The 16,642-nt window shown below is 36.4% G+C and overlaps 1 protein-coding gene across 1 annotated transcript; it reads left to right on the forward strand.

Moving 5' to 3' along the window:
- Positions 1 to 217: 217 nt before the first annotated feature.
- kif20bb (kinesin family member 20Bb) lies at positions 218 to 16,642 on the forward strand (the record flags this gene model as incomplete). Its single annotated transcript, XM_079398522.1, has 30 exons — positions 218 to 319; positions 400 to 489; positions 687 to 806; positions 918 to 1,056; positions 1,337 to 1,521; positions 1,617 to 1,674; positions 1,786 to 1,980; positions 2,073 to 2,184; positions 2,276 to 2,347; positions 2,421 to 2,570; positions 2,705 to 2,867; positions 2,962 to 3,222; positions 3,350 to 3,486; positions 3,749 to 3,878; positions 4,203 to 4,407; positions 4,483 to 4,544; positions 4,652 to 4,771; positions 9,784 to 10,841; positions 11,047 to 11,185; positions 11,267 to 11,389; positions 11,479 to 11,539; positions 11,645 to 11,767; positions 12,580 to 12,683; positions 12,772 to 12,891; positions 13,737 to 13,907; positions 14,043 to 14,237; positions 14,596 to 14,670; positions 14,778 to 14,916; positions 15,017 to 15,165; positions 15,761 to 16,642. 30 exons carry the CDS (start codon positions 218 to 220, stop codon positions 15,860 to 15,862), a joined length of 4,860 nt encoding a protein of 1,619 aa, XP_079254648.1. The 3' UTR covers positions 15,863 to 16,642.

The following is a 16,642-nucleotide window of genomic DNA, read 5'->3' on the forward strand; positions in this document are numbered from 1 at the left end:
TGAAATTGGCGAGAACGAAAACACACAGGTGATACTTTTACATTTTTCTATGTTGTTCAAAATTGGTGCTTAATTGAATTGGGGAAAAATTTCAGGCAGTAACGTTAGCTTATTTAACATGTTCAGTAGTCGATGCGTCACTGTTGTTTCCCTTTTGTTTGTAGCCACTTAAATTTGGTCACATAATAACATTTAGCTAAACGTAGGCTTCGTCAAAATGATGGAGTCGTGTTTAAATCATAACCCTGGGAGAGTTGGCTCTATAACGGCTGAGGACCTCAGGAAAGACCTTTTCGTCGAGTTTTCCAAATTATCAAGGGTATTTATTATTATCAAACATATTTCATGTTTTAAAGCCCTCGAATTTAGGCTGTAAAGTAGTATTTCTTGTTTCAACAGGACTCATTATTGCTGGAGAAAGAGCATCTGCAGGTCTATCTCCGTGTCCGTCCATTCACTACTGCAGAGAGAACAGAAGGAGAAGCACAGGTGCCAGCTAAATTATGACATATTTTATACATTTTGACCTCTTTTGAGAAATTCTGTCATAACCCATATGTGTTCACTTTTATTGTGTGGATTGGGTTTGAAACAACATGAAAATGTGAATGATGAATTTTTATTTTGGGGTGAACTATACTTTTAATGTGCTTAATACAATTTATGACTGTAATCTCTACAAACAGGAGTGCATCTCAATTGAGCCTCCAGATACCGTGATTCTGAAGGCACCAAGAACATCTCTGACAGCCAGACACAGTGAGAGATTCGGGTCACAGCTGGCACAACGATTTCAGTTCTCACAGGTATGAGTACAGCCACAGTGACCTCTGGCAGTGTCATTTATTGCAAACAGGCTTCAGTGATGTTATCAAGTGTGTTTCTGCTGTAATATGATTGCTGAATTCATGTTTTAGGTGTACGGTCCAGAAACGACACAAAGAGATATATTTGATGGAACAACCAAAAGCCTTGTGAAAGAAGTCTTGGATGGAGGGAATTCCTTGATCTTTACGTATGGAGTTACTAATGCTGGGAAGACGTTTACTTTTTTTGGTAAGAATTTTGTACGAGATGTTTGTTTGTGGGGCCTAATGGTTAGAGAGTCAGACGTGTAACCCGAAGGTTGCGGGTTCGAGTTTCAGGTCTTGTTGGTGGAAGGAGTGAATAACCAGCGCTCTCTTCCACCTTCAATACCACGACTGAGGTGAGACCCTTGAGCAAGGCACCGAACCCCCATCTGCTCCCCGGACGCCGCAGCAAAAATGACTTGGTCACTTCACTTTCACTTAATTATAATTGCACTGTATGAATAGCTGTCTATTTTATGTTGTAGGCCCTGATTCAGATTGTGGAATTCTGCCCAGGTCATTGAATGTGATCTTTAACAGTATAGAAGGCAGAAATTATTCTCAAAATAACATCAAGCCTCACAGATGTGTCGACTTTATAAGACTCACCAAAGAGCAGCAGGATGAGGAAGCTACAAATAAGAGAAACCTTCTTCGCCGATTTAAAGATGTAAATAATTTTTTATATATACTTCCTTTTTTATTGTTTTATAGCACAAAGTAAATTACTAATACTCACATCTTGGCTGTTTCTTTGTTTATCAGATTGACCCCCAGAAAACCCTGTCTAGCATGTCCAGCTCCAGCTGTTCATCATTTGAAAGTAAGTATTATTGAATGTTTTATGTATTTTACTCTGCCTTTGAAATGGTTTTTGAGCTTTCTGTCAGTGAGCATAAACACTTTACAAACATTGATTTTTTTTTTTATTCAGGCTCCACCTCTAGTGACACGAATGGGGACAGTGTCTGTTTGGATGAGACATCTTATGCTAAATTCTCTGTGTGGGTCTCCTTTTGTGAAATCTACAATGAAAACATCCATGATCTGCTTGATGTTCCAAATGGCTCTCACAGAAGGAATGTTTTGCGGCTAGCCCAAGATGTTAAAGGAAATGCTTTTGTGAAAGGTAACTAACTGTTTTCTGGCTTGAAAATAATAATAATAATTGAATAAATGTTTACATTTCAATATTTAATATTTAAAAATATTTTCCTCCAGATCTAAAATGGGTTCAAGTTAGCAGTGCAGAAGAAGCATTAAAAGTTGTGAAAATCGGAAGGAAAAATCAAAGTTTTTCATCCACCAAGCTCAACCATGTCTCTAGCAGAAGGTGCTTCATTTTAAATCACTGTGGTGTTAATATTTAACTTGATCATTTTATTATGTTTTGAAATTTTATAACATATACGTTTTCTCCATAGCCACAGTATATTTTCCATTCGGGTCTTGCGTATTGAAGATGTGGGTGTTCCTCGAGTTCAGACAATAAGCGAGTAGGTGACCTCAATACTAACATGCTTTAACATGGAATCATTCATTTATTCATTAATTAACTTATTTTTAAAGGTTGTCATTATGTGATTTGGCTGGATCTGAGCGATGTGCAAAGACTCAGAACCGAGGAGACCGCTTAAAAGAAGCTGGAAACATCAACACTTCCTTATTAACGCTAGGGAAATGTATCAATGCTCTGAGACTCAACCGAACGCAAACCAAGTGAGAAAATGTCCACTTTTAAAACAACTAATTTGCTTGCTGCATTAGATGCATTTGCCTTCTGTTTCTTTAGTCCTTTGAATTCCACTTTGAAATTGGGACTTAGAATGCAACTAATTGGTCTTTTTGCACAGGTTTCATCAGCACATCCCCTTCAGAGAGAGCAAACTCACACATTATTTGCAGGGTTTTTTCTGTGGCCGTGGAAAAGCCTGCATGATCGTCAACATAAACCAGTGTGCCTCAGTATATGATGAAACCCTGAATGTCCTCAAGTTCTCAGCAGTGGCTCAGAAGGTTTGCAGGAACCATTATTTGATATTAAATTATCAGGCATTTTTACTCTCTTTGCTGTTTATTAATTTTGTTTTTTTACCGTTTATCCTTATAGGTGGTGGTCCACAACCCTAAACCAGCTCCTAGTATTGCGCTCAAGAGATCTGCCAGAGATGTGTCCATGATAATCAATAACGCTGACAAGAAGGATTGGACCAGGAGAAGCTCGCTCATGAGCTGGGAGATGAGCCTAGAGGACGTGCAGGAGGATGAAGATGATGAAGAAATGAGTGAGGATGACGGTGAGGAGAGTGACGGTGAGAGCATGGAGGATAACACTGTCCTAGAGGCTGCAGAAAGTCAAGAGCTGTGTGAGGTATTCAGGTGTTTTTTCAGTTTCAGTAATTGTGTTTTAGTATTCAAGGTGTTTTTTCAGTTTCAATTATTGTGTTTCAATGTTATTTTAGACTATATGATATGCTAATATGATACATTCTACACAGCTTCAGTTGAAAATTGAAGAGCTCCAAGAGAAGCTGTCCAAAGAAGAGTCTGAAAAAATAACTATGGAATCTCGTATTCGTGAGGAAGTCACTGCAGAGTTTATGGAGCTGTTTTCTAACATGGAAAAAGACTACAAGTAAGTTAAGCAATACATTCATTCATTCAAATTGTGTTCAGCACAGGGTTTTTTTTTGTTGTTGTCTGTTTTTGTCGCAAAAACGGGGGGCGGGAGACCCTGTGCTGAACATAACACAAATTGTGACCCTTTTAATTATTTTAGTGAATCTGACATTATAACAGTGCACACAACGGTAGTCAGTGGTTGCAATTAATTTCTATGAATTTCTCATATTTATTGAAGATGCATTAATGTATGTTGCTTTTTTTCAATGTTTCAGTGAACGTCTTCAAAGAGAGAAAGAAATTGTTGAGGAAAGAGCAGAAAGGAGGCTTGACATACTGAAGAATCTGGTCAGTGGAACTATCGATGAAATGGCCGCTGTTAGCAGTGATGAGAATGCTGCAAAGGTAATTGCAGAGGGCTTCCTCTAATAGGAAAAGAGGGCAAAATCAAGTGCCATTTATGTCCACTGTTAAAACCTATTTGAATATAGCTGTTATTTCTGCTGTCTTTTGAAAAACTTTTTTGGTTTAGTGACTAAATTTTAGCTTCATTGTATTCACTGTTATTTTATGACTTTAGACTGATCTACTGTGTATAAATCTTAATGCATTTCATATGTACATGGGAAAAATAGCGAATTCTGCTATATCTTTATCATGGCACACATTTGACATTGAAATGCTATTGGAATTTTTTTTTTTTTTTTTTTTTTCTCTGCATCATTCTAGGAGGCTAAGATTGAGCTTTTGGACAGCATGATCGAGGCAATGCGAGATGATTTAGCTAAGATAAAAGGAGATGCAGAGGCAGTACAGAATTGCTTGACAAATGTCCCCGAATCACCCAGAACAATTAATCTTCTGAGGACACAGCTGGAGGAGATGAGAGAGGAGCTTTTCAAAAGCCAACAAAATCTCGGTCTTAAAACTAAAGGTGTGTTCAGTTACCACGAAGGGGGGAAAGCTCACTGTTTTATGACATAAGTGTAATTATATTTTCTCATTTCAGAGTTGGAAGCAATGTGTGTTCAAATGCAGGAATCAAGTGACCAGCTTCTCCAAGCAAATAAAGTAATTTGAACTAAAGTTTGATTTGAAAGGCCTAAGGTTATTGTCAATAGATTGTTTACATGGACTACCTGGATTTTGATGTGTTGATGTTTGTTTGTCTTTTTTAGAATTATGAAAACCAGAAACTGCGATGTCAGGAACTCATGTCAATCTGCCAGGAGAAAGATGACATGGTCTCTAAATTACAGACTGCTTTGGACCAAAACGTGGAGGCAGCTACTAAAGATGTAAGTTTATAATACACTACTGTTCAAAAGTAAAAACAGAGAGATTATGAAATTTTATAAAATTTTTAAAAACCGGTTCTCTATTTTATTGTATTATAAAATGTATTTTACTCTTGTGATCGCTTAGCTGAATTTTCAGCAGCCATTATTCAGGGCTTGGTGCCGGATCTGCGGCGTGCAGTGTTTGGCTGCAGAAAAAAATAATCCTACATTTAAAAAAAACTTGTTGGTATCACTTTCGAGTCAATGAGTTTGCCTACCAATGGTTTGAGAGGAGCACAGCTTTCACTCTCAACCAAACTATTATTACTAGCAATCAGATTTTGCAGATCATTGTAGAGTCGCAGCCTAGGGGGTAATGAGTCTTACTTTTCCAAAAATAAAAAATAAGAACAATCTACTTTTTCATAACTGAATTTAAAAAGTTATAACCAGTCTTGAAGAAAAAAAATGAGGTGACTAACTTTTCATAGCTGTCTAAAGAGTTCACTAGTCTAAACAGTTTATGCAACTGGCCCCTAATGGATGGAGAAGCGGGACAAAAACCTGCGAGGCGTAATGGTCAAAGATGTCCATCTAGCACATATTTACATGGAAAAACTAATTTAAAAGCAGCGGAGCTTTGTAAACAGCTCAGAGTTATTATGTCACCTCCATAAGAACGATATGATTTCCAGAACAAATTTACCAGGATTTTTGAAAAGCTGGTCCTGTTAACACATGATCTCTTAATGGTAACTTACCAGTAATTTAAAAGTAAAGACTGTGTGTAAAAGGGGCTAAACTCTTCCTCCTCATTTGTTGTGAATTTGAATTGCTTAACGTTCATCAAGGAAAACAGTGTGTATTATCTCACTAGATTTGTAATGTAAATCATTTATAAACCTTTGCCAACACAGGAGAATACATCAACCTATTTCTAAATATGCCATTTATTGTAGGGCTGTGTATTGGCAAAATCTTATGATACGATACAGGGGTTACAATACGATATATTGCGATACTGTAAGCAAGGCGATATATTGGGATATTTCTTATTTTAGGAATAGGATATATTTTTAGGAAAGCTGTCATTAAGAGCACACCACCATATTCAAACCTTTGCAATAAATAAATAAATAAAAATTGTTTAACCAGAACACACTGGGATCTGCATTTGCAATAATCAGTCCCTGTAACATTCAACATTATTGAACCACTTTTTGTGCAGTACGAGTCAAGGGGGGGGGGGGGGGGGGGGAATTAAATGCTTGCAGTATTCTTTAGTTAAATGTGTATGTATAAAATGTATTTTATAAAAAAGACCATATATATTTTTAGATCCTGCTTTAAAGGTTCACAGTTTAAGTTTACAATTGTAATATAACAATATCATAACATTTTGATCTGAACAAAAAATTACATCTGCTTAGTATCAATGAAAAATAAAGTGCTTGCAGGGTTCCTAAAGAAAATAAAATAATTGTAAAACAATAAAATAAATACAGCTGTTGAACATTCTCAGAACCTTTCAACTTGGATTTCACAGGTTTTTCAGTTTATATTTATGTTCCGCGTGGAATCGCTGAGACCGCGACGCGAGCACCGCCCCAACTGCACAGAACGCCCCCGAATTACGAGAGAAAGCTGCAGCCGCGCAGTGACACTACAGCCCGCTGCGCCTTGCGCGAAGGCTTTTCAACACGGGACGCGACAAGCGGCGGAACCGAGGTGGCGCTTGTGCCGCGGTCCCGGGGCAGACGTTGCTACAAAAGCCCAAATGACGCCACACTTCAGCTTTGTACCAAAACGAGAGCTGGAACAATTCTTTCATCCCCCATTACTGGCAGCGAACTATATTAATGCTAACATTAGTGGCGTGCCCTAATGCTAGTATTTCCTGTCACTGTTTAAGTTCAGAGATGAAGACTGCTATATAGCTGTCGGGATATGATCTCAAAACGAAACAACTGCCATGAATCCTGCATGATTTGTTTTTTAATTTTTATATCGATATTCCGTTTTTGAGAGTCGATACAGTATCGCCAAACAAAATATCGCAATACTCACGTGTATCAATATTTTCTTACACCCCTAATTTATTGTACATCACGATATCAAAATAAACAATGTTTAAATCCATTCAATTTTAATATTTGGCCACAAGCAAACTCAGAAACTTTTAATCACGCTGTGAAGTGAAATGTCACCAGGCCGTTTGCGCCCTCTGCAGGTATTTATTATAATACAAAATGTACTTAAAGGGGTCATATGATGCTATTTTAAAGATCATTATTTTGTGTATTTGGTGTAACAGAATATGCTGACATGCTTTAATGTTCAAAAACATATTATTTTTCAAATACTGTATATTATTGTAGTTCCTCTATGCCCCGCCTCTCTCAAATGTGTCGTTTTCTACAAAGCCCCTCCTTCAGACAAGCACAGTCTGCTCTGATTGGCCAGCTGACATTGTGATTGGCTTAACTCCACAAGCACGCATCAGAAATGTATTCTGCGCATCCCTTACCATAATCGCAAGCTTCAGCTTTCAAGTTATTTTTACCATCAGTTCAAGCTCAAAAGGGGAACAGAGTCGCATGACAGACACAGTGATGATGCTTGTATGTATTTGCAGTACACAAGCTGCGGTTAAGATGATTTCTGACGGGCTGTACTCTCTGCTGTGATGTGACCATGGTCCCCTCACACACACATGACGCGTTACGTGCAAAACTCCGCATTTGAACAGTCAATAGGAAGTACTTGAACTTATAACAAAACATACTTAGTCGCTGATTCAGAAGCGCCAGATTGTCATAGCAAAGTCGGAATTGACCCTTTTAAATAGAAACACACAGCATCTCCCTGACATGGCTGCATCAACACTACTGCGGTTACTGAAACCACGCCTTCTTTCTTTGCGTGAACATTTGGGCGGCATTACGCAAATATTTCCACATCGTGATGTAGACGTGTGGGGGCGTGTTTGAATGAGGCGTTTTAGCCTGGTCTGGATCAGCCTTCTCTTTTAGATAGAATAAATCCTTTTGTGGGAGACTTTGAGCTTTGTAACTCTGCAGATCTTATACATGCAAAAAGGAAAACAAGAAATCGCATCATATGACCCCTTTAAAGGGTTACTCCAGCCCAGAATGAAAATTTTGTCATTAATCACTGACGTCGTTCCAAACCTGTAAAAGCTTTGTTAATCTTCGGAACACAATTTAAGATATTTTGGATGAAAACCGGGAGGCTTGTGACTATCCCATTAACTGCCAAAGGATTAACACCGTCAAGGCCCAGAAAAGCATGAAAGACATTGTAAAATAGTCCATCTGCCATCAGTGGTTTAACTGTCATTTTACGAAGCTACGAGAATACTTTTTGTACGCAAAGAAAACAAAAATAATGACTTTATTCAACAATTTGTTTCCGCATCACCGTAGCGCCATTTTGGAGATTATCCGCTGGACGCAAATGTAAGACGATGTCTTTCATACTTTTCAAGTTGGTTATGTTCATATTATATATAGGCATATTACATTATGTATTTTTACAGTGTTGTTCAATAAAACCATGTAATTACTTGGTGTTGATATTTTATTTGAGCCAATTATTATTACCTCATCGTTAGTTTATATATAAATAGACATACTAAAGCCTGCTCTTCATTTAGGTCTATTTGTGTTACTAAAAAATATCAGATTACTCACTTGTCAAAATAATCAGTTGATTACTTGATTGCCAAAATAATCATTAGTTACAGCCCTAGATTAGTTAAAATATTTCAAAATACAACTGCATTGTTTTACTTTTTGTAGTTAAAAGACAAATATTTTGTCATTGAAAATTTCTTAAAAATAGTATTAAAATATTGTCTCATTCTACTGAACCAAGTATCTGTATTTTGTCTCATCTCATGAGCTAAGTGTATTGTCACACCCCTAGTGTCAATAAGCGGTGATTAGCTCATAATTTTCCAAGTGCATGATATAGCTTTCATTCTTCAAGTCAACCATATATTCATGAAAAAAAAATCAGTTTGAATAAGGAAGGCAATAATTTTAAAGTTGCCACAGTCATTGCATGCTTTGCATGTGATGCCCCGTCCCCCCGCTCCCGGAAAAAAAGATGGACCCAGAAAACCCCTGATTAGTCCAGATTTTAGTGTCACCTGATACTTCAGAAATCATTCTAATATGCTGATTTGTTGCTCAAAAATATTATTATTGACAACAGTTGTGCTGCTTAATATTTTAGAGAAAATCTTTTTTTTTTTTTCAGATTTATTTAATAATAATTGATTTAATAAATAGAAGTTCTCAATAATATAGTTTATTTGAATAATGTTTTGTGACACAAATGTCTTTACTGTCACTTTTGGTCAATTTAATGCATCCTTGATGAATAAAAAATAAATTCTAATGTAAAATATCATACTGACCCCAGATATTTGAATGGTAGTGCATGTTGACCGATTCCAGTTCAGTTAGGGTATGTCCTTATGGAATAATCTCTGATTAAGAGTGGTGATCTACTAGTATGATTAACATTCTGTCTTTCACTTATTTAATTTCAAATCTGTATGCTGTTTTTTTTTTTTTCTGTGAGCACAAAAGGTGAATTTAAGTATCTTGTCACAACGCTTTATAACCAACTAGAGTTTATAGTGACCAGTGCGTCAAAATCCAAAAAGGACATTAAAAACAGCACAAATGTAGCTCATAGTAGACTTATTTTAAAGTCTTAATACAACAGCTTGTCTGAAAAAGTACAAAATCTGTTAATCACTGAAAATTCAGTAGAAGTCCTGTGTACTTTTTATGGTGTTTTTTTTCTTTCTTTTTTTTTTAGAGTTTGACAGATATGGTCACCATAAACTACCACTATATTCAAAGGAGCTTTTTGAAAATTCTTGAATTCTGCTTTTGTGTACTAGGGAAAACAAATATTTTTATGAGGTGGTACACATTTAGTTATACATTTGGACTGTAATGGCTCATGTTTTTTCTTTCATTCCCAATGTACAGAGGGCCTTAATTAATAATATCAAAGAAGAAATCCTAAATTTCAGAAACAACTGTAAGTGTATGCTGAAAGAAGATGGTGAACCTAGAGGGGAGGAAATTACAAGTCAGAAAACTGAGCAGCTTTTGCAAGAACTGAAAATGAAAGAGGAGCAGCTGAATGAACTTAAACTTGAGCGTTGTTCACTTGAGAAAAAAGTGTGTGATCTCTCTGATAGACTGGCAGAGCTGACTCGTGCACATGAAGCCACTGTGGTGATGCAGAGAGCAGAGGTCTACAAAGTCACAAATGAGAACAAGACTCTTGCCAATGAGCTACATGCACTTCAGCAGGTAGCCAATGAGATGAGCCCAAAGCTCAAAACTCTGCAGATAGAATCGAACACTCAGACAAAGATTGCCAATGAGCTTTCAGAAGAACTTGATGCAGCCAAAGCTTTGATTAAGGAAAATCAAGCAGAGTTTTGCAGTCAGTCCAAAACTATTGAATCCTTAATGACAGATGCAGATCATCTGCGTCAGGAGCTCAGTGTCTGTCAGCTCTCTCATGATAAAAAGGAGGCTGAATGTGAGAAGATGGTGGAGTTAGCTCATGAGAAAAGCCAACAGATCAGTGACCTGGAGCAGGAGGTCAGTCAGACCAGAGCAAACATGTGCCAGCTGGAGGAGCTCTCCAGTCAGCTTAAATATGAGCGTGATGCCCAGGCACAAGAGTACCAGAGCCTACTGAGCCGTTATGAAGCTCAAACGTTTGTTGTGGCCCAAATAAAAAGTAACTCTCAGCTCCTGGAAGAACTGAGTGCTCTGAAACATCAGCAGGGGAGGATAGAAGAACAAGAGCAAGACTCCAGAGATGATTGCTGGAAAACTCTGCAGGACAAACTCAATCAAATTCTGAGCAAACTGAACCAGCACGAGGAAGTTCTGAACATAGTAAGAACGATTGTAGAGAATGAGATCTCTAAGGCAAGAGATGAAGCCAAGAGGAGAATAACTGCGATGGAGAAAGATCTGGCTCATAAAGATGCAAATCTAGAGACTAAAGCCCAAGAGATTTCAAAGTAGGTTCTCATTTCTCATCCAAACGTTTTGATAAGTTGAGGAGTACATCCTCATTTCAGTTGTGTCAGTGTCTTTTTTTGTATGTACTAGATTTTACTGCTCATTCTCTTCAAGTATTTATTTATAGTTGCTTAAGCATGGAACTGAGAAAAATTATTTTGATTAACATCAGCTGGTTTGATTGATCTTTTGGTCTTTTTATAGGTTGAGAGAACTTGTCAACGATGGACTTAATAAAATCAAGACCATGAGTTGTGATTTGCAGCAGGTGGAGAGAGAGCGATCTGATGTCAGAAATCAGTTATCTGAGGCTATAATGCAGAAAGAACAGTTAGAGAAACAGGTTGGAAAAATCGCTTCTTTTGTTAGTGTGGTAAAAGTGATATGAACAGTTTTTTTTAATAATGCTGTTTTATTCCTTCAGATTTTGATCTTAAGTGAAGAAAAGAAAATGTTTCAGCAGAAGCAATGTGAAGCAAATGAGAGGAGGGATCAGGCTGGACACAGTTTGAGCTGTACAGAACAATCTATTGAGCCACCGCAGACTGTGAGTGCTGCTCTTTCTCTCAGCTTTGTTCAGTTTGTGATGTTATCAGGTCTTAAATGCTGGATTATTCCTCATCTTTTCACTCACAGGTGAAGTCTAACTATGCCACAGAAGAAGAAAACATTCAGACTTTCCAAACAAGCTGTCAGGGTAACCTATATGTCTTTTCTTTAAGCACTTTTTTTCTGCAGTACCAATTGGTGTTAACAAAATCGGCTTACGTTTTGTCCTCAGTAAGATTGATTTTGTTTGCAGATCTTTTGGCAGAGCAGAAGCTGATTGAGAAGACGTGTGTGAACTTAAATAAAGACTGCACACAGACAGATGAGGAGGAATTGCTGGAGGCCAGACTGAATGAGATTGAATCCATAACTGAAGGTGGCTGAGTCTGTTCTAATTGTAATTCGTATAAATCTCTGCTAGACAACATACTGTGAGAAGTCAGCAAGATTCAGTTTAGGGAATTCAAAACGTAAAGTTACTTCAATACCAAGTAGATACAAGAATAAAAAGAGGCCAGTCTTTTTTCAGTATCTGCAGTAATCTATTATTTGTCATATTAATCTAATTTGTTAATAGTAATTAAACGACAATATCTACTTTTTAATCTTTTATTTCAATTATTACATGTATTAACTTATATGAACACATTCTATTTATTTTCTGTAATTATATCTAAATTTAATACTAATCATTTACAAGGAAAATAAAAATATATATATATATATATTTATTTGTTCTTTACTTACTGTTTACTTAAAGTACTTGACATTTTTTGTTAAAATATACACTACTATTTTCTATTTTTATTTATTTGGATGAAAGTAATACTACTTTTCCGCAAGGATGCATTAAATTGATCAAAAGTTACAGTAAATGCATATAATTTTACAAAAGATTTCCTTTTCAGATAAATGCTGTTCTTTTCTTTACCAGAAAGAAGTACCAGAATTTAATATCCTCAAAACTATTAAAGTGTGACACATTTGTCAACATGGATAATAAGAAATGTTTCTTGAGCACCAAATCAGCATATTAGAATGATTTCTGAAGTTATGTAATAAAGACTAAAATTTCACTGGTATTGGTGTCATCTACAAAAATTCTGGTATGATGGTAATGCTGCTTTGGTCACACTGTTCAGTTTACCTGTAACTGAAGCTAACCTCAGGCATTTCTGTTCTTCTCAGATCTTGCAAATCTGCAGGAGGAGTATCAGAAACCAAGTGTTGGTGTCTCAGATGAACCTCAGCAGAAAAAACAGAGAGGTTGCAGACCTGCAGAAAACACAAAAGTAAGACCCTGGAACTCTTTGATCCCTCCGACTTTTTCCATAATTGGGTCTTTCCAGCAGCAGAAAATTATTTATTTTGATGTTTCAGCAGCCTAATGAGGAGCAGGCAGATGATAAGCAGGAAAAGGGGCTGGATGGAGCAGCCGTAGGGAAAGTGGCTCAGGTAGCAAGGCGACTAGAGGGTGACCAACAGGACAGGCTGCAGCTGGTAATAGGATCAGTCTTTCTAACTCTCTCTCCCTGCCTCATTTTCTTTTCACAGGCTTGAGGGCAGGATTTAGCTCTGAGTAGTAATTTATTTACACAGCAGGTTTCTGAGTTAATATAATTTTTGTGCTCCAAGCGACCTGCCAACAGGAGGAATGACAAGACTACAGCAGGACATTAATATCACTGCAGAAAAGTAGAATGTGCAAACTTCTTAATTCATTTGATAATCATTAATTCATTACACACTTTTTTTCTTTTTTTTTTACATGGTATTTACTTTACTTTTAGTCATTTAGCAGACGCTTTTATCCAAAGCGACTTACAAATAAGAAAAAGTAACTAAAACTAAAAGTTAAAACTCTGTAAATACTATATACACACACATTTAAGAAAATACAGAAATTAAATAAAATTGACAAGTGCATACAACAACATTTCAATAGTAAACATATAAATGAAAAACAATATATATTTTTAAAATATAATCAGTATTTGCTCAAAATCCACCAAAAATTGTCAATTTGCACTACTCAGATTTTGTATTTTGGAACTGACACTAAGTGGAATGACCATTTTTATTTGGCAAGTTGAGGAATGTTATTGGCCAAAGCCTAATAATTTGTAAATGACTAAATATTGCCTCATTGATCATCCTGACCGGTGTAACAGCCTATCAGTACAGATATATAAATTATTAGGCCATTGCGAATGAGAGGAAACTGAAGGATTTTAAAATGCTTTACATCAGTAACAAAGTTTTATGACAGTGCTAATATAATATTAAAACATATTAATATAATGAAATATATTTTTCTTTTTCATTTCCCTGCATACTGATTACAGGAAATATTAAAGCAGCAGCTGGCTGAGAAGCAGGATACCATTGTGAAATTACAAAGGAAAAAAGATTCGGCTGCTTCTCATAACTCTTATAACCAGAAAGTTGGCCGTTCCAAACAGACATCAAATGTGAAGACAGAGAATAAAGGCGACTCTTTTAGTCCAACACAAGAGGTCAGTAGAGTGATATAAATGCAAAATGCATAGAGCTTATAAAAAGCTTTGGAGCATACAAAAACAGGAATAGCTCTGGTCTGTATTATAATTGGTTACTGTGGATATATAATATGTGTTGGTAATCACTCAAAGCAGGCGGCAGTACTCGACTCCTCCATCCTGTCCACGAAGAGTCTCCAAGAAGAGCGCTTCCCCAAACCTGAGCTAGAAATCAGCTTTACTCCACTTAAACCTGACCGAATGAATGTCAGGAAACCAGGAGAAGCAGAGTCTGTCACGATAAAACTCCGACGTACAGCCAGAAAGAGAAAGAGCCCAGAGATGGAGGTATACAGACACTGTCTAAACAATAAAAAATTAATCCATGTTCCCATAGTCAGGGAATTTTAAAAGTGTGAGTTTTCACATCTGGAAATATCATGGCATTTCTATAGTTTAATTAGTTAGACCTATTAATTAATTTAAATATATAAACATGATTAATTTTAAACCTGTATTGCAGCTACAGTTAGTTGCAGTAAACTCTGAAGGTTCCGGTCTATTTTTAGAAATTCTTGTCAAATTGTGAGACATTTAAAAAATCAACAATGAAACATGTTAATCATGTGTGTTAACAACTTGGTCATCGTACATATAATGCAACACATAATCATATAACTTGTGATTTATGTGTTTGTTATTCTAGAACTCTGTGGAGCTAGAAAATCGAAAAAAACGACGGCTGAAGGTGAACAACAAGGAAAACATGCAATCTATTGAGGTGACTTTCTGTCCATTAATACACCTGTGACATCTCACGTCTTTCTCTGTAATGTTTATTCGATAATACACTGAGCTAGTTGTATTCTGTATTTTGCACCTTACCAGACTCCCACAGTGCAAGGGGAAAAGGTGAGTCAATTACAGCAGAAAGACTCTACTGGCATCTTGAAAGGTAAAAAAGACGGACCCCTGCAGAAGATTAGTGACTTTATCCAGAGCTCTCCAACCCTCTTTGGGAGCAAAGGTCAGTGCTGCCTCTTAATTTTGCACTCAGTCAATGACATCGATTGGAGCTCTCTGCTAAAAGTCTTTCATACTGTATCTCACCATGACCCAACTTTTAGCTCCCTCCTCAGCCAAAAAGATCATAAACATGGTGAATGTTAAATGCCCCGAACCTCTGAATCTTTCTGAAAACATCAAACCCAAGAAATCCAAACGAAAGCTCTTCAAGACTCTGGTTTCCTCCCCGCTGGACATACCCTCTCATCCTGTAAGTAGTGTTTCCTGTGCATTAGTCACGTAAGAGTGAATCATAAGCATGTATGAATAAATGAATGAGAAGCATATCATTTGTTAGAGATAATGTAATGACAACTATTTAACATTTTAAGTCTCAAAAAGACAAGGTTGATAGTCAATCTACTTTAAAGATTGTTTTAATTTCAGTGTGTTTTCAATCCCAACTTAATAAATTAAGCAGTAAGCCACAGTATTTGATTGGTTTCTGTTGTTTGAGTAACCTGAACACCTAGGCAGTAGATGTTACAAAAAATGTTAATGATACATAAACAATACTTGCTGAAAAGTTTCATACTTTATTGAAACACTAACATTACCCTGGTATATATTCATGAAATATCATTCTTTTATGTTTAAATTTGACATTTATAAATAATTGAAGTACATTCTAAAGCCTTGCTGGATGCGAGTAAAAGAAATCTGTGATACATTATTTATTTTGAGATGTGTTTGTTTGTTTGTTGTGGTATGGAGGTACAGTTTAAAATGTATTTGTTCAGGACTAAAAATCCATGCAGCAATGCTGTCAGGTGAATGTGTATTAAATTCATTAAATAATTTTACAGATCATTGGAGGCAGTGATGATGATGATGATAAAGAGAGCGCTCATCTCATAATCAAGAGAAAACTCAGAACAAGAACTGCCAAGACATCTTCCAAACATTAATTTCATGGCCAAGTATAATTTGTTTTTGTTGTTTTTTTTTTTTCTCCATATAAATTGTTTGTCATATATTTTGCATATTTTGTTTGTTCAATATCTGAATGTTGTTGAAGTGTTCATGTTTGTTTCATTAACACGAGAAATGTTTGTAAATATTTTATAACTGTAACTCAAAACCGTTTTAAAAACTTTTGTACTTTTTTTAATTCAGCTTTTGATTTCTTCTGATTATATGATAAAATGTGACAAACAAAATGACGTTCATTTAAAAAAGCTTAAAAGCAGATCATTTGGGTTGCATTAGAAATATAAGCTCAATATGCTCAAAGCATTGCTGTCCCTTGAGGTTGGATTTCCCATTTTTAAAAAAAAAAGCCTCCGGTGAGGAAAGCAGTTCCAAACAATCAAGGTGAAGGGGATGAAGAGAATGTTTGGATAGTCATTTATTTCTTCTGTCAGTAAATGGAGGGTGGCTGTCATCAGAGAAGAGTAAGTAATACATTTTACTTGCACCTCTTGATCTCTGCACTCGACTCGAACACAGGTCACACCTGCACTAAAACACTCTTCTCTTTGCAGAGGTGAAATAAATGTGACACTGAAAACAAACCATTTTTTGTGGGTGTGTTTGCATGTCGTCATCATCGTAGGGGCTATGGTTGCTTGCATTTGCAAGTTCATTTGTGGAACTGGGTTGTAAAAGTCTGCTGTCCTTAATGTACTCAATAGCACATTCAATAAATATCCTCTGAGATGTTCCCAATTTCTAGGGATAGTCCCGGT

This window comes from Barbus barbus (assembly GCF_936440315.1).
Source record: "Barbus barbus genome assembly, chromosome: 38".
NCBI classification, from domain to species: domain Eukaryota; kingdom Metazoa; phylum Chordata; class Actinopteri; order Cypriniformes; family Cyprinidae; genus Barbus; species Barbus barbus.